Here is a 19,243-nt window from a genome sequence, read left to right on the forward strand (position 1 = left end):
TGCTGTCCTCTTATGATCCCATTCATTTGATTTGTTTTTGGTGTTTCTGCAGGTTTTATATAACATTGTGGTTCTAAAAGCAGCACATCAGTGCAGCTGGTTTCAAAGAGTTAATTCTCAGAAACAAGAGTTAAAAGATCCTTAAATTAATTTAGAAAAAATATAGTAATTTACTGATGTGGAAAATAAGAAATTTACTCTTACTCTTACTTTTACTTAAAGTAAATTTAAAAGCATTTACTTTTGGATACTTAAGTACCTTTAAAAGCAAGTACTTTTCTACTCTTACTCGAGTAATATTTTGACTGAGCTACTTTTACTTGTAACGGAGTAAATTTTGACCAGTAGTATTTGTACTCTTACTCAAGTACTGGGGTCGAGTACTCTGTCCACCTCTGGTCGGCAGGATCAGGATGCTGGTCAGGACTCTCACAGTGATATTGTAGACGTAGGGGAGGATCTTAGGCGACTTCCTCAGGAAGTATCGACCAGCATCCATGTGACGCCTCCACTGATGTAGACACCCAGGTATTTGAAGCTGCTCACCCTTTTCACTCCAGGCTCCTGGATGAACGGTGGTGGATGAGGTCTCCTCTCCCTCCTCCTGTCTGCTGTCATCTCATTCATCTTGTCTTTATTGACGGGGAGGTTGGTGTCCTCTCAGTAAGACATCCGGCCAGCCTTATAGGCCGCTTTGTCCCTGCCTGTGATGTGTCCTGTCACTGCGGTGCCGTCCACCATCTTTAGGGTGATGTTGACCTTGTGGAAGGCCAGTGGTCTGTGTGAACACGGTGTGGAGGATGGGGCTGAGGACGCATCCCTGAGGGGTGCCTGTGTTTGTGATAGATGCCTGACGGTGACAGTTCTGTTAAATGCTCAGGTTTCAGTTGTTTTTATACAGTGATTCCGTGGTTTTTTTGTCTTTGGCCCGGTTACTTGAACACAGTCTTCACTTTCCCGGTGAATCCTTTCCCCTGAACACAAGTCAAAGCTTCCTTCTCAGTTGGAAACATGTTCTTATCGTGGAATTTATAATTTGCAAACTTGAATGCAGAACTGTGGTGTGAGGATGCATGAAAGGTTTTCATCTGACCACTCCTCCATTATCACACTTCCTCATGTGCCTTTTAGCACTGGAACAGGTCACCACCACCCCACAGTCAGCCGTCCTCGGTACCTTTCACATCCAAATAGTTTCTGATTATTCTTGCAGGAACTTTACTAGCAGTGTTCTCAAAAGCTTTTTCCAGGCTTGTGTCCTCTTTTGCTTTTATTTGGCATGTCACACATGGCATAAAGTGTTTTTTACTGAAAAAACACTTTTACTGAAGCGTACTCCTAAATTAAATACTTATCTGCTGTACTCTACTACCCTTACTTTTTAACAACTTGTGCTATTTATTATTTTACCTCTTTTCTTATCATTAGGGCCCGAGCACTTACAGTGCGAAGGCCCTATTGTATCTGTAGGAATTTTTCTTTCTTTCTTTTTTTTCTTCTGACAAAAGGAGGGCCTTCTTGCCCCCCTAAATGTGCCCAAAAAGTCACCAAATTTTGCACGCAAGCCAGGCCTGGCGAAAAATTTGATATTTAATGGTTTGCATTAATGGGCGTGACAAAATGGCTCAAAAGCGCCCCCCGGAAAACTTTGTGCCTCAAACCCCACAATACGGTTTGACGTACATGCACAAAAATCGCTACACACCTGTAACATGGCACAACTTAAAGAAAAGTCTCTTGGCGCCATGGCCGAAACCGAACAGGAAGTCGGCCATTTTGAATTAATTGTGTAATTTTGGCGCAATTTATGCCATTCCTTCGGCAATTAATACGGCCCGAACCGTAACGTGCACCAAGGTGTATTATACATCAAAATGTGCGTCTCCATCCTCCGACACCACGCATTACTTTTCTCTTTCAAAAGTGTTACCGTGGCAACGCTAGACGCCAAAACGCGCGCCCCCCCCTTCATCTGATTGGTCCATATTTGATAGTTCTCCAAAAGTCACCAAATTTTGCATGCAAGCCAGGCCTGGCGATAAATTTGATATTTCATGGTTTGCATTAATGGGCGTGGCCTAACGGCTCAACAGCGCCCCCTAGAATACTTTTCTCTGCCATAACTTTTGAAAGGTTTGACATAAAGAGTCGTGGGTGGTGTCATCGGACTCGGTATTGGGTCCTTGACCATAATTGGTGAAAATTAGCCCCGCCCCTTCTTCTGATTGGTTGGCCCTATTTTCTGCTATAACTTTTGACTGGTTTCACATAGGAAGACGTGGGTGGTGTCATGTCTGATATGCTTATGGGGGACGGTGGCCATGAGTGCGAGGGCCCGTTCATCGCTGCTTGCAGCTTTAATTTTATTTGTTATTTACTGTTTGATTGTGTCTTGCCGCTTTGAATGTTGAAGTAAAGCACTTTGAATTACAGTACCTTGTGTTGAATTGTGCTCTACAAATAAACTTGCCTTGCCTAAAGTGAAGGGACCACCTGCTTTTCCCCAGTACGCCAAGCAGCTGGTTTGTATGTGCGCTCTGGCTTTGACACTTTATAGCTTTAAAGCTCTTCATGTTCTTTTTTTCCCAGAGTTCCTGTGACCCGGTGGCAAACCACTCTGAATCCATCAGCCACACTGTGACAGTTCCCCTTCAGACGACGCTGGGCACCCTGGAGGAGATTGCCTGCTGAAGCCTCCCCACCCACCCACGTCCCTCGCCTCGGAGCCGAACACGTCCAACAGCTGCCTCCACCAGGCCGCGCTTCACATCCTGCGTTACGGCATCCTGAAAGACGTTAGTGGGGGAAGAGGCGAGGACAAGAGCAGGGGCCGGTCTGAGGACAGTGCTCCGCTCTGTCACACCCCTCTATTTGAGGCACTAATGGGGATTAAGGAGCTGTCAGCTGGACTTATCGGCGCTCTCTGTCACCCTCCTGCGTGCTCCAGGGTGGCCTCTGCTGTGCCACACCGTCAGTGGGGTCTCCACACGGAAAATCAAAGACTGGGTGGGGAGACGTCCTGTGAGGGGGTCTCATTCCTGTGCAGTATGTCTATGTAACAAACACATTCATACGTCGCTCACTGCCAAATAAAACAGAACAAAGTCGGTCTCCAAACTGCATGCATCAATTTATCTTGATCTCTGTGCTGGTGCATACGCTTTTACTGTTCGTGTGTGCCATTCGTCTCTCTATCTGCAGGACAGGCCTTTGCAAGGTGAAATGTCAACCTTCGAATGTACAGATTGAACAAATGTTCGTCAGAGTCATTGTTCAGGTGTGACCAATCGGTCTTCTCTAATGAATAATTTCCCGGGTAATCGTCACGAGGGTGAAGCGGTTTGGTGGTGCATGAGCATTACTGAGAGAAAAAATACAATATTGTGCTTTGTTTAATGAAAACAAAGAGGAATCTGAATAATTTGCACCCCACATTTGCTTCGTTTATTTTCTCACCAGCCGCTTTAATCGTATAAATAGAGGGCAGCTTTGCAACGTGACTGCCGCTGTTCAAACTCCTATATACTGACATCCTTACAGAGACATCGTACCCTTACTGGGGACTCGTCGGAGCACGAAGCTGAGTGAGACGAGCTCTGGATATATCCGCCTGCCAACAAGCCGTTCACACAAGTGGGGTTTTGTTAAACCGAGATATTTAAAACTGCCTGGGCGACATTTCGGATAGCGATGGCGATTTTTATCCGTTCTTCTGTCCTCCACCCAAAGAACTCCCCAGGCCTAACCCTTTTAAACCATTTAAATCATTTTTAAATGGTTACAAAAGCACCAGGAGGAGCCGGTCTGCTGTGTTATGCTGTAAATAGTTGTTCTTTTAGTTTTTTTCTGTCATAAAACGGGTACCGTGCAGACATACCTGAGGCTGATCTCATTTAAACGAGCTTTGGGGGGAACGTCTACTCTAAAGTTGACAACATATCAGTCACGTTTTTAGCCAGGTTGCTCGATCTGCAGCAACTCGGTATGTTATAAAACAAGCAGTAGCATTTTGGATTAGTTGAATGTCGAGTTAAAAACGAAAGGGCACGCTCTGTGACGAGCACCAGACGTCCTCTCCAGGACTGACCCGTCAGTGTCCTCGGATACATATAAAGTATATGGCTTTACACCAAAAGCTTCTGTGAAACTCTGTAGAAGAGTTTGTGTTTTTGAGTTGTCCACGATCATCCGAGCATGGTCTCCGTCATCATGGCGTGTACATTACAGGTAGGAATGAATTCAAATGTTTTGTGAGACTGTTTGAATTATGATTTCCCATCTGTGGCTCGACCTGCTGTCCCCGCGTGTTTCGCTCATGTTGTGGCTTCTGACGAACGCAGTCCTCCCCCGGCCTGCAGGGATGCGAGGCGAACGCGTCTCTCGTGTCTGGCGGGCAACGACTCTGACTGTTTCCTCTCTCTCTCTACACTTCGGCTTCAGTTGGTACAGCGTTTTCTCATCTTGTGATGCAGCATACTGTGTGTGTTTTTAATGTGAAATGATTAAACAAAACAGTCGTTTTGCAGTCGTTGGCGTGCTGTTGTGATTAATACGTCCTTCTTTGATATTTACCGTTGTGCTCCCTCTTTTTATCCTTTTCTTTCTTTCTTTTGTGTACAAACAATAAAAATTGGCTGATTGTAAAGGGTCTCAACCAAGTACAATCTCAGACAACAACATATAACACCCACAATCCTGTTGGTGGTTTAATGAGAAAGAAGAAAAGAAAAATCACATGGGGAATAACAACCCCCACCCTTGAGTCTGAGTCCTCTTTGAAAATGTTTATGGCATTTTACGGGTCTGAATCATTCAGTTGTTGATTAACACAACGCCAAGAAGAAAGGACATAAGCAATGGTCTTGGAGAAGCAATCTTTGCTGTACATAAATGGGGAAAGGGTTAAAAAAAGAAGGGAAAATAAGACATTTCCAAACAATCCTGTTTGTTTTACAATAATATTGATAATCATAGTCGAATAGCAAAATTAGGAGACAAGTGAACAAGTATCTCCAGAGAGGTAGCTAAGAGAGAACCTAATCCTTTTTTTTCTTTTTCTTTTTTTAAATAAACCACAAGACTTCAAAAACAATGTCCAATGGACAGATGAGACCGGGGTGTCGTTGTTTGGCTTAATACCATCACTACAAACATAGTTTCAGCAGAAACACCTCATAGCCATGGTCAAATGTGTTTGTAGGAACCGGTGCAGGACCATCCCGTCATCAAGTCCATAAACTCCTGTGTGTTTGAGAGCGAAATGTTGGACCATGTGTCCAATAGCTCCAGATGGTGTTGTCTAGAACCACTGGTCTAGACTACACCAGCAAATCTGCATGAAAGTAAAAGAATCCAGGTTTTCTAGACATCAGTGGCAGGACTGTTAGAGAGTTGTGTATGAGCTTGTGTCCAAAAGCCTGGATGATCTGAAGGAACTTTGGACAGAAGAGTGGGCAAAGATTCCTCCTTAACTACGTGAGACTGATAGTCAGTGAAAAAATAAATTCACGTTGCTAAGTGTGGATCTACAAGCTGTTGGATAATGGGGGTACTTAGTACTGCCCACAGAATTTAAAAAATGGCCCAATGAAATCAAACATATGTTGTATTAAAATCCACCACATTCAGATTAGTTTTACTATATTTTTATTCAAAAACAACATAGATACGACCTTTGACACAACATAGAAGAAAGGATGCATTTTATGGTCATGACGTGTCTTTTCTCTTCCCTCCTTTTCCCCCTTTTCCCTCGCACCTTCACTTTTCCTGTGAAGCTTTACAAGAAACTTTGAAACTGAAGTTCTTCTGCACGACATTGAAATCTCCTCAGATTCTGTGCTACACGTGGAGGTGCAGGATTTCCACGTCACATGATGACGGGCGTCCACATAGGTGATGCCAGTGTTTCTTGCCTCCTCTCTCCTCGTTTCCTGCGTGTGCATTTCAGAGACTTAACCAAGCGGGGTGGAGGGGAAGGATTTAAGACCTTCAGGAGCAGCCAGGACACAGTTTTGTTGGTAGAATAAAAAGCTTTCTGATTCTGCGAAATCCTCGTCAACATGTCACAACGCCAAAATATTCATAGAGATGAGGTGGTTGAGTGGTGTTATGACGGCATAAAATGGAGACTGAGCAAAAATACTGGTTTTATTTTTATGTTTAGAGGCAAGGATACAACTCTAAGATGAACAGTGAGTTACTGCAGCTGGAGTGTGGAACCCTGTGACTCCCCACCATGCAGGGCCGTAACACGGGTGAAGTGTTCACCATCTTAAAATAATGGGAAGAAACTGGATGAGACGTGCAGGACCACCACAGTCGCTTCAAATTCATTTTTCAGGTCAACAAGACTCTTTTCTAAATTTCATGAGGGTCCCATCGGTTTTTAAATATTTAATGACGACTGAACCGAAGCGGTGGGCCGACTCTGCGGTGCCTCCAGGGCGCTGCCGTGAGAATACAAAGACCCACAAAACCATGCTGCGAAACCGACGCAGGACATGTCCGACCTGGAACTAAATGTAATAAGATGGAGCATTAAAAGTTTTAGGAAGGTAAAGATGAGCAGACTTTTGTCTTTTTTTTGTCAGGTTTACCTGATGGTCAGAGTGAGGAACTCTGGGAAGTTGTGTGATCCTTCGACACGTGACGACCATGCAACTCCTAGTACATACGCTACCAAGTGACAAGAAGAATGGTTCAAATCCAGATGATTCCTCTTTGAGGAAGTGAAGTTATAAACAAAACCTGTGTTTTAATTCTGTCGTGCGTGACGCGTGTTAATAATGCAGTTCTTCATGGGAGCTGGCGCTCTGTGCATTATTGATGCATGCAGACAAACGTGCAGCAGACGCCTTTTCCATCTCTCAAACTGCTATTTATAAATGAAGGATAAGCAGTGCTAATGTCTTTGATTTCATACAAGCGTTTTTAAAGCAGCACTATGTAACTTTTCCACCTTAATATCATATTTCCAGAGTCATTGTGATGGTACATCAACTTCCAACAGGTTTAATGACACCTCTGTCATGGTCTGAGGGGTCTGTATCGCCTTCACTGGCACTATGTAACTTTGAGGAGCATGGTAGGAACCCTTCCACACTAAAAAACTACACATTTTTACAGCTTTGACTGCTTTACGGCATACGTCACTTCCCCCTCCTTCCCGATTCGTAGTTGAGACGAAAATGGGCAGGGCTTGGAGCGCAGAGCTCAGCAGAAGCTGGTAACCCGTTGCTGCGTTGTGGCTGCAGCAGCTCCACACAACAGACGTGGGGAAAGGATCGCTAATGGTTCAACTTTTCACCGCTTTCCTGCTTGGAGGAAGAACCACTGAGGCCGAGTATCTGAGATAACAAAGAGTCGTCGGCTCGGTTGGATCGCGGCTGTAACGACCAAACATAACCTTCCACACACAGTATAGCACAAAGAAACACTCACACATACCGGGGTTGGATCATTCACACGGGTGTTATTCCCCACTTCTCCAGCTAAATGCAGTTGCTGGCCAGCTCTCTGCGGTGCAATTAACCCCAATCTTCAGATAAAACTAGTTTGTTGAGGAAAAAATATTAACTCTATTTGTAGCTGCAGAGGATAAAAATAATCTCACGAGGAAAACAAAAATATTGCTCACGCCTCAGAGCCTCTTCAACATAATATAGCAGTCAAAAAAAAGAAAAGAAAAGTAAGAGTGATACAAAACATGTACTGTATGTTGTACTATTATACAAATTTATTGAAACACATTGCGAGTCAAACATTTACCAAAGCAGCTGCCAAACACTCCTAAACAAGGTAGCCTAAGACGGTGGTTCTGCAGAACTGCGGCAGTAAATCCTCATCGGAGCTCCACTCTTGGATAGGGATTTCATATGAACCCAAACCGTTAATAATCATTATTTTCTCCATATACCGCTCCCTGGCTTCCTTGTTTACGGTATCCCGGTAAATTCCAGTTCCTTTCCAGCAATTTAACATCTTTTTTTTGCGTTCCGTCTGTTCAGTTGGTGAAACAGAAAAGTCGTTTCGAAAGTCCGTCCCGTCTTCATTCGCTATCAAAACAAATGCACGTGATGGGGACAGGAGTTTTCCGGCAGTACGCGCTGGTGCTCATCGGAAACGTAGTGTTCTTTCTGGTAAAGCACTACCGCTTTTATCCAAAGGAGCCGCCAAACTCGGCAAAAGCTGAAAGTTACATTGTGCTGCTTTAAAGCAGTTTAAGCCTGAGAAGGTGAAGCATGAATAGTTTTAAACCCCAAAAGTGTCGTATGTGGCTGGAATAGCACCAGTGTCACGGTTCTAGAAGTCCTCGTTAATGAGACCCGGAGAAAAAAGAGACTATGTAACGCCTATTCTGATCTTCTGCCAACAGATGAATCGATTCGTGTGTTGCTTTAAGCATCAAAATCAGTTGTCAAGTATCTTAGAAAGATTCTGCTTTCCCTGTTTAATAAAGCAGTCTGATAAGTCCATTTCTATGTGGGTTTTAGCCCTCGACTCCATCTAAAAGCAAGTGAAATGAGGTCCAGCCAGTGTTCATCCGTGGCCAGTCGTCCGTGATGATGTCTTTCTGGGAGCTGCTTCAATTTCTGCCTGTCATTTGTGATAACACCAATTTTATTCATTTTTTTGTCTCTTAAGGGTCCTTTGCTCTGAATTTATTGTCATCTGTTACTTTTTTTTTCTCCAACCAGTCAGCCGTACATTTGTTCTGTTAAGTGTCTCAGTTTCACACGCGGACAGACGGTGCTTTTATTCTCATGTCTAAGTTCAACATGTGCACAGAATAACAAAGCGTGATATTCAAAAGAAGATATTATTAATAAACGTACAGCTGTATAAATCTGACTGTGAAGAAAAATAGTGGACTTTTCTACCCGTTTCTGTTTGTTTTAGACTGTTTTTCAGAAAAGAGCTCTTGGAGTGAACTTCAGTGAGAGAGCGTTATCTGCTCTTTCTCCACGGTTTCTCATTAGATTCATTAATTCAGTTTAATGTTGCTTTCCCTCTTTAATTGTTGGTTGAAGAAATCCATAAAGGAGAGAGTTGACATTCAGCTGTTTCACTGTGAAGCAGATGAATAATTTCAGCAGTGAATGGCTGCACCAGGAGAGCCATCCTCACGGGGACCTCCAGTTTGCTTTAAATTGAAAACTCCACAGCAGCAGCATTTTTAAAATGAAATTATTCATTTTTGTTTACATAAAACTGATATTCTACTTATTCTCAGGCACTTATCTGGGAGCCGGTGCAGGCAGGGCTTCAGCTTTGCTGTGGTCGTCATTAAAAATATTGGAAATTAGGCATCGGAAATTGCCTGCAAATGAGCCGCAGTGCATCAGCAAGTCATTAAAAATACGCTGATTGCCTCGGTAGAGTTAGAACTCATTCAGAAGGCAAGTTTCATGAGTGTTTAAAAGACTGTGCAGAGGAATGAGATCAAATTCTCCTTTGCAATGATGTTTTACTTCTGTTCACTGAAGCAAAACAAGAGAAATTTGATAAGCCAAAGACGGAAAATGAGCCAAATGTCTGCAATTAGTATGTATTGAATTACATAGCGCCACCCAAATCTATCAGGATGCTTTTTTTTTTATCTTGGATGTTTTCTTCCAGTTTCCCAATGGGGATATTAGACTGCAAAAATATCCGGGTCAAAAAATAAAGACCAACATTTCTGGATATTATCCCGCTCGCGTGCAAGACAAGCCAACTGGGTGTGAGTGCAGTGAGTCTTGGTTGCACGTTATATCATCAGCTGCAGATTATCTTCCACAGCTCTGGTCAATGACACATTGTCAGAAGCTGACTCCCCCGATGCCAATTAATCCCAAAATTTGGTCACACTGAGGCGATGAAGAAGCCTGGATGGTGGTTGTAAGACACTCCCGTTACCCTGGTTACCACACGGCAGCTATCTAGGCCAGTCTGGACCCGTTCACGGCAGTCTCTTAGAACACTGCAACAGGCCTTATTATCTTTAAAAGAAGAGCAGCCAAGCACTATTCTGTCTTTATTCAAAGCTATGAAGTCAAGTTCACCAAATGTGTTAAGTAGCTAAAGAGGTGACAGCTGTCCATCTGAAACAGGAAACTAGCATGCAACCGACACTTAACGTAGTGAATATGCATACATTTGTAGTTTTCTACAACCCTAAATGATGAAGGACATAAAGATTCCCCCGTGTTTGTTGGACCGCCTTGAAGGAGCACTAGATAATCCATGTAGGAAGAAAACAAGTCAATCAGCTTGTCAAAATGTTCCTGAATACATTTCACCTCCTGTGCTGGACGGTGCTCAGAGTGTGCACGACTAAAGACCCAGATATGTTACTTAAAAGCAGTGTGCTGGCACTCAGATGAAGAAAAACAGAAACATTTCATTAAGATCTCAAGAAATAGTCTCAACTTTTGATAAAAAAGGGTCATAATATGTCTCCTTTAAAATGTAAGGATACAAATCTAAAAACAAATAGGTATCAGAACCTACATCAGCTACTCTGAAGAAGCTGTCTGCAGTCCGGACTCCTGAGGCACGTTGATCCTCAGTAACAAACATCCGTGTTGCTGGAGTGTCAGAATCTGCAGGACGGCACTGCATGAAAGCTGCAGGGATAAGAAGCTGCTTGTCACTCTGTTTCTGTCTAACTGATGCATTTGAGGGCATCTTCACAGTTCCAAGCAAACAGATAGCAGCTGAAACAGCTCAGCTAACTAAAGCCGACACATGCTGCAGCTGCTCCTGCCGCTGCAGTGACGCCAAGCGTCAAAAACAGCCACGAACCCCTGTATCATACACCAAATATTCACTACCTCTGAACACTTTAGGCACAAACACCACCTGGTTAGGTTTGCATTCAACATTGACTGTTGAAGTGAGCAGAATATAGAAATCTGTGGAAAAACTCAGTCCCCTGCAGATCTATGTTGTGTTTTCCCTCCAGGACTCGGTGTACGTGGTGTTATCTCATAGAGGACCAGAAACACCCTGTGGTAAATATTTGCATTTAAGAGGCTAGAACTTAAGGAAAGAGACTAGCTTTAGAGAATTGATGGAATATCAAGTAGCGGCGGATTAAGTTTCTCTGATTTATCGCAAAAACAAATATTTCTCATATGGTAGGCAGGTTATAATTACTTTCATTAAAACGTTTATCTATTCAGTTTAAGATTCTATTTGGATGGTTAACAGATATGAATGTAATTTTTTTTATTGGTTTGAGGTCAAGAAAAACCTTTTGAAGCTAATTTTAGCAATGGGAGTTCAAAGTGGGTTTTCCATCAATCTGTGTCTGGACAGAACAAGAATGAAGTATTCAATTAAGTTTTTAAATTTCAACCAATGTCAAGAATAGTTCAGTTGCATAGGTTACCCAGTACCCTTTTTAAATCTCTGTTTATTTAAGCATTTTGGATTTCTCCAAATTGACCAGAAGTGGTAGAAGGAATGATTAAGTGATCTGTACGACCCGACTCCTGCAGGGAGAAACCCCCCCACAGAGGGTCGACACATGTCCAGTCCCTACTCATCACCCATAAATACAGACAGTATAGATTAAAAGAGAAAGACAGAAAATCAAGCTGTGTGTGAAGCCAGCATGATTTCATCAACTGCACTCCCAGATAACAAGGCGTCACATGACCCCAGTCTCCATCTTCAGTCTCTTCAGTCCTCTCGTTGTGAAAATTGCATCAGCAGTGCCACCTCCACCAGAGAACTAAATTAAAGTAAGTGCACAACCTCTGTGAGAAGAGAATTTCTTCCTGTGAGCGTCGCGGACGAAGTGTGGAGGGAAGGTTTTTTTAGATTTAAATTTCACGTAATTGTGGCTTTTTCCACCCTGATCTGTGGCGACCTGGTGAGCCCGGCAGAACGGAGCGCTTGACCTTGAGATCTGTGATTAACGTGGACAAATTTGAACTCACCAGAGCAAAACTGAAAGCATAATTGCATTTTAAAGTGAAAGTAAACACAGCAGTGAAAGAGCTGTTGACTCCATCGTGGAGTATGATCTGCCGGGGCATTAGACGAGTCTGAGATGGCATCTTTCATTAGAAGCATTTGCACGCTGTTATCTGAAGCTCAATCATAATTACGTACCTGTTGACTCTGTTTATTGCTTAAGAGACTTGATAACTAATTTAATCACCAGCCACAGGCTCAACAAGCGGCTCTTTTCACGTGTTCTTAATGTTCTCCAGGGAAATCAGTGGCGTTCGGAGCAGTAAACAGGGCTAATAATCCCTTCATGTGACACGCGTCCTTTCCTAATTCGTCCGCTCTACATTCCTGAGAAGTGCAGGACGATTTTGTAAATGTATGGGGAGTCTGCACGCATTGTGATAATTATTAAAACAAGGCTGCTGTGCCCCTCATGCCTCGCAAAACATCAAGGCCTGATGAGTTAAAGCCCCCTATAAATTCCCTTAAAGAGATTTTACAGGAGGACTGTGCAGCTCGTCTTCTAAAGAGAAGTGTGTATTGGACCTTTCTCATCTGCCCAGTAAACAAGCCGACCGGATTCTCTCTTTGCTCGGCACATAATGGTTCTGTAAAACTTTTTTCTGCTTTGTCAACTTCTCAGGCCGGCTAGAGAAACGTGCCTTGGTACTTAGGTCAACTCGGGTTTTGCAGTTTAGAAACTTTTTCAAAAAAGATCCCTGAACAAAGTTAAGGATTGAAGGTACTTTCTTTGCATTTCTTTCTTTTTCCAACACAACATGTTTCTGGAAATGCCTTGTTCTTGGTAACTCTCCCTGGTTGTCACCACGCGGGGGTGACCTGACTGAACATACGGCCTGGGATGGGGACAGGATTGTGATGTAAAACGCTTCATTCTGCTCTTGAACTGGGGCTGCTGTTCCCACGGCTCGAAGCAGAAGCACCCGAGGCATGCCGGGTACTCGCAATGAAGGAGACAAAAATAAAGCTTAAGAAATTGAGATTACAGGAACGATGGAGTTGTTGGCACAAAATGAAGAATAGTCAGTGCGGTTACGTGCACATCTAAATCAAGCTACCGTATTTTCACGACCATTCAGCGCACCGTGTGAAAAGGCGCACCCTCAGTTTTGTGTGTAATTTTTTGATTTTAAACACACATACGGCGCACCGTCCCAAAAGGCGCAGTCTACACAGATGGAGCTGCACACACGCGCGCCGCAAAACACACACGTGCTGCAGAACACACACACAAGTGTGCTTATTTAAAAATAGAGCGGGAGCAAAACTTAGTTTGATATTTTATTTCCCTTTTCACATCAATCAAACCCTTCAAAGTCTTCATCTTCTGTTTCCGCATTAAAAAATAAAAAAAAAAACCTGGGTCGCCGCACATAGACCTGCCTCAGCCACTCGATCATCTCTTCATCCATCCAGCCCTTTTCATTTGCCTTTATAATGACTCTGGCTGGAAAAGTCTCTTTAGGCAACGTTTTTCTTTTAAAAATCACCATCGGCGGCAGTTTCTGTCCATCAGCGTGGCAGGCAAGCACAACAGTAAATGACGACTTCTCATACCCCGTTGTGCGGATCCCGACCGCGCTGGTCCCGGTCCGCTCCTATTGAGTGCAGTGCGTTAGAGTCCGCAACGCTAGGTGGCGCCACACGCACTTTCGCGTTGGCATTCTTCCGGTAAAATTGGTAAACAAGCGCGAAGGAGGACAACAACATGCAAAAAATGGAGGTTAAAGATGAAGCAGCTCTGTAAATGTTGTATGTAACATAGTTAAAAGGTTCAGGTTAAATCCAGCTAAATGGGATAACCATGCCATCTGCTGTCATAAAGCTGTACCTGCAGGATTATGGGAAATCCTCTGAGTAAAAGTTCAGCTGTTTGCACTTGGTTAGATATTGTGTGTCCCAGAGCGTTTCTGCCATGTTTTGTTTATTATGAGGTTGACCACCATTTTTTGTGTGTGTGTGTTTTACCAATAGTAAAAATCTACTCTAGCTAGCTGTAGTAACACGATGCCGTCTCTCCAACAGGGAACACGCTCACTATGTTGCCCACAAGATGACGCAATTCGTCTTGCCCTTTGTCATAAATGTAGATTTGTGGCAGTGTGCCTTGTGGTGTGAGTTTTGAGTTATGCAGGTGAGCTTCATCTGCTGGGTAATTGCAAATTGTGTATTTGTTATTTTCTAAAAATGTTGAAAGGAACCCTGGTTATTAAGACTTGTAGTCCCTAATTAGCCACAATTGTTCTCTTATACTAAAATATGTTGTTAGAAACACATAAAATAATCTAATTGCTTTAAAAATCTACAATGTTTATCACATATTTTGACCTGCGGGAGGTGCCATGTTTTACCTGCGCAATGCATTCTGGGGGCGATGTCGTGGTCCGGTGGCTCTGGGAAGATAAGCTGCGTTAGTTTAACTGGGACAGGTATCTAAAACATAGATGAGCAGCACTCTCCCGGCCGTGGAGGCTGACGAGGGAGCCCATAAGACGTGTCGGTTCAGGCAAACTGGATCAAAGTTCTGTGATGCACGGGAGATCTGCAAAAATGATCAATGTCGTGCGCATCTTACCAGTGCATTAGGCTACGCCGTCTACGGCGTAGCCTACGCCGTAGACGGCGTGTGCTCCTGCGTAGACGGCGTAGCCGTGGCTCTATGAGCCTGCAGCGCACCGCCATCCGCTCTCCGCTCTCGCCGAGATGGAGACGCCGGTGGGCAGGATGCACGTTCGGGTGGCAGCCCAAACGTGCCCACCCCTGTTAAGTTAAATTATATTTTCAAATTTTATAAAAACGAAGACATCAAAAAGGTTTTTTATATCACATTGTTATAATTGATACCAACATTTATCTTTTAAGACCTACATGTTAATAGCCAGGGTTCCTTTTAAAAGGTAACGATCCCATGGTTAATCATTGTGCATTATTGTAATATTTTAGAATATCTTAGCCTCAAATAATTAAGAGGGGGGGCACTTTAATTTATTTTATTGACATGCAAGTTTAAAAATAATATACAATCACACTTTTTATTGTATTGTATTGTACAATGAGATGTACCGATTGATAATCCTCAGTAACGGAGGTCTCAATGTTGCCCACAAGATGACGCAATTCGACTTGTCTTTTGTAATAAATGCAGATGAGGAATAAAGCTGCTGTTGCCAAAAGCCTGAGCAGCTCCTGAAGAGTTATTTTAGAAGACCTCTCAAAAAGGTCACACATACTAAGCCTGATTATGTTGCAGGTAGGACGCAGTAAAGTCTCCCTCTTCTTGTGTTACCGTGTTGTTGTGATGCCGTGACTGTTGTTATTCCCGCTCCCCCGGCTCCTCACTTCCTTCAGCTTCAGTTCGATTCGACTACAGCCCAGCTAAGGCATATACATGGATTTTAGAAATTAGATATTGGTGGGATTAAGGCAACAATTCGACTTTCTGTTAGTGAATGTAAACGTAGTGTCTCTGCATGTAACATATCAGCTTCAGGACAGTCTGATGTGGACATCTTGAAGCAGGACAAGCTTCAGACAGAGTCGGGGCTCAGCATAGATGTCGAGTCCTGAAATGTCATCTTCTTGCACATGTTTCCAGGTCAGAGCCCTTCGCTGACACCTCCCCACTCTCCTCTAAAACGGAGTGCATGCCTCAGCAACACCACAGATTGAAATGAAACCAGATTTTAGAGCAGACAGCTGAAGAGCAGGGAAAAGCTCCCCTCAGAGTGCAGTGAGACATTTAAATTTGACACCTAATCAGGAAATGGACTCTGGTAAAGTGGTTGGGCAGACGGTTGTCGGAGCATGTAAAGTGGATCAGAGCTGTCTAGATCAGCCACCCAGACAGACCATTTAGAAGACGAGTGCTACAATCTTTTGAAAACAATTGAGACTGCTGTTTTACAACCAATGGATGAATTCAGAACAGAAACATACCTGATGTTAAGACAAAAGAGTATTCACTCTTTATTTCAAAAGCTGGGATTTAGTTTTAAAGAATGATCACAGATCAGCAACATCATACGGTCTCCTTCTCACCCTTCTTGGTACCTGTTGCCTCCATCTGGGAACAACTTTAGATTGATAATGAGCTGATCTTCCAAGCTTCCTGGTTTATTTGAGAGTACGAACATCTCCCTTGGAAGGCCTCAGTGTACAAGCAACTACATCCATCATCGACTTCAGTGGTGGAGATGTAGAAGTTTCTTCCTGTGCTGGATGTTTTGGAGTCTTGGAAGCCGTCCCTACGACCATGATGTGATGTTAAAATATGGACTTCAACCATAATTTACTGTTTAAACGGCACGAGTGACCTCAAATTTGTTTTTGTCTTCAGTTACTATCCAAGGCAAGGCTTTTCTTAGAGTTCACAGAGCTAACTGGTCACTGAGATACAGTACCTGCTTCTGCAGAGCTCATGTCTGTGTCTGTCTTTTTTATTTGAAGAGAGAACAGATGTTTGACTAGTAACGCTGGTCAGACATTACGTTTAATGACAGCAGAATAGCGGACTATAAAGTGACGAGCAGGTGGTCTCTTGATCCCGAGAACAAGGCGGCGTTAGAAGCCCACAGTCAAAGCTGACAAACACTGATGGCCCCAATCGTGTTGGTTTTTGTGATGACTGAGGCAAAGCTAGTCCCTCCTCCTAAACACATGCGTCCGGGGCCCAAACTGTGGACGTCTGTTTTGGGAGTTTATGCAGCTGAACTAATTTCTTTTGAAAGTACTCAGTATTTCTGCACAGACAATAAGGTTCTTTAAAGTAACATCTGGCTGAGACTCAGCACTTCTTTATCTCTGCCGGTAATCACATCACACACAACCGTGAAAAGAGGCGGACGATTCAGCAGATATGGAAATGCAACAAACGCCCTCACGGCGAAGCAACATGGGTCTGATGTTGACGAATACTCCCAGAAGTTCATGTAAGGCAGTCTAAGCGTTACATGATCACGAGAGGATTGAAAGGCTCCAGAGTCTTGCCTGACACTTGCCTGACACTGTCAGTGACTCACATCCACTCATCTTTGCAGTTTTTACAGTCTGCTAAAGAGCCCTGAGGTTAATGTCAAATTAAAGTATTAGTATATGGCCCTACAAGACAGAAATAAAACGTGAATGCTAACAGCTCACTGATCTCTCTATTTCAAGGAATTAAAGATCAATTCGTACTCTAAGGTGGGTTACTAAGTGGAGTAAAAAATGAGAACTTTACACACTCCAGCGGAGCTCCAAGTGCACAAAGATGTACTTGTGGTTTCTCCGGCTTTCAAAGAACTAAGGAGAATAAATATGGAGCACAAAGAGAAGGCCAAATCCTTGGATGAGGCTTCCTCTTAGTGACTTCCTTCATCTGCAGCTTGCAGGTGTCTTTGATTTATGACTTCCTTCCCCTCACCTCCGTTCCAGTCCAAGCAGAAAAGTGATTTTCGCTGCATTTCTTGTTCTCCCTTCTGGTACAGGAGATGTTCCCTGCATCATTAGCTGCTGTTGCCTCTCATCAACAGCAATGGCTATGTTGCTTTTCAGCCTCGCAGACTGTTGAAAGAGGTGTACGGAGCATTTCCTCACCGCGAATCTCATGCTCGAGTGTCCTTAGCACAAATAGTGTCACAAGAGGAGCAATTCCTCGCTTATCTTTGAGCTTTCTGCTTGTAACTGAAGTAGTCTAGTGCGTGTGTTGGGGTCTCACACAAACACCGGCCCTTTTGAATCCAGCAACTTCTCTGCTGCTTGAAGAAGAAACAACTTACAGGGAACTGGCAGCACGTTTCATCAACACGTTTAAGTAGTTCATCCATCGAGGTAAAAGTCTATACCGAGACGTCTTCTCTGCACCGCTAGCGATGGATTTGTGAGGGCGTTCGATGTTTATTAGTGATCAGCACTTCGTGCATCTGTAGCATCCAGACTGCTTTGTTTCCTCCGTCCATAAAACATCTGTCGGTCTGATCTTGTTGTTTAAACTTGTGACTTTAATGAAGTCATTTTTCATTCCGTTAGCCGTGTGTCGGGAGCACTGACGATGTGTAATCGGTAAATGGATTTCAGCTTGCCGGTTTAGCGTTTCTTGTTTTTTCCTGTTAATTTGCTGCTTTAACGTGCTTTTAACAACAAATCATTTGATCTGCAAATAATCTTGCATTCCTATTTTTAAAATTTCCCATTTTGCCTAAAATCAGCTGCTGAATGATGATAAATGCTGAGTCATTTAGGTCCACATGGTGTGTTACTTTAGAAATGTGCGCCATCCGAAAGTGTTTAAAGCTGCTCTAGGTAGCGATACCAGCTCAGACCACAAGGGGGCAGCACATCGAGAGGCTCCATGTGTCTGTGGAGCACTATTTTATGAGTCCAGGGCGTTTGTGTGTTTAACAGGGCAACCAAATTATTTTGATATACTCACATTCGTGAGGTTGATTTTCAAATACTTGAAAGTGAGACTCTTACATATAACAACCTTGAAGAAGACAAGCACGCAATGTTTTGTACTTTGTCTTAGAAATAATAACTTCCCTGTACTCACTTCTCCAAGAGAAACTGATGTTGAACTGGCTTGATGAAATATCTGAGTGGAAATATGATAGGAGTAAGCTGGAGTCGGCCTCGCCACGCTGCTGTCCCCGCCGTGGGATGTGCCTCTTTTCAAAGCTTCAGCTTCCGAGGTGAAGCAGAGTCTTGTGAGGTTGTGTGTGGAGACAGGTTTGAGGGGAAGCTGGATCATTCCAGAATAAACTGGGTCTGGGATGCAAATCTGAGCAGCTCGCTGAATGACGCGTTTACAAAGTGGAAGGTTGTGTCCCTTCAAACAGCCAAATAGATGCTTTTAAACATAGAAACTGGCTTTTTTTCACAATACGCCCCACAAATACATTAAAGGTATTGTGACATGAAAAACACATTTTTCTTGATTTTTTGTGTTTTGTTGGGTGTCTTGACATCTATTACATCCAAAAAACAACGAACTTTTAACATTCAGTGTATTGTGTGCTTTCTGGGATTTTCCGCATAACTATGCAAAAACGGCGCATGTGGTTTGGTGGCGGATCGTTACGTAACGATCCGCTAAATCACCGCCCCCTCCACCCAGCTCCCTGCCTCCTCTCCTCTCCAGCGCACCATAAAGGCTGATTTATGGTTCCGCGTTACACCGACGCAGAGCCTACGGCGTAAGGTTACGCGGCGACGCGCACCGTACGCTGAACCCTACGGCGTAGGCTCTGCGTCGATTTAACGCGGAACCATAAATCAGGCTTAACACGGAGCTGTTTAG

General features: G+C 43.5%; 1 protein-coding gene across 2 annotated transcripts in view; it reads left to right on the forward strand.

The window, feature by feature from the left end:
• The window catches only part of asic2 (acid-sensing (proton-gated) ion channel 2), a 388,479-nt gene extending 385,180 nt beyond the window's left edge, over positions 1-3,299 (forward strand). For both annotated transcript variants that reach the window (XM_061711147.1, XM_061711148.1), the window contains one exon: positions 2,590-3,299. In XM_061711147.1, coding sequence (XP_061567131.1) covers positions 2,590-2,691 — 102 coding nt within the window. In that variant the 3' untranslated portion in view covers positions 2,692-3,299. The remainder of the gene's footprint in view (positions 1-2,589) is intronic.
• The last annotated feature ends 15,944 nt before the right edge of the window (positions 3,300-19,243 follow it).

Source organism: Cololabis saira, chromosome 21 (genome assembly GCF_033807715.1).
Source record: "Cololabis saira isolate AMF1-May2022 chromosome 21, fColSai1.1, whole genome shotgun sequence".
In the NCBI taxonomy this organism is placed as follows: Eukaryota; Metazoa; Chordata; class Actinopteri; order Beloniformes; family Belonidae; genus Cololabis; species Cololabis saira.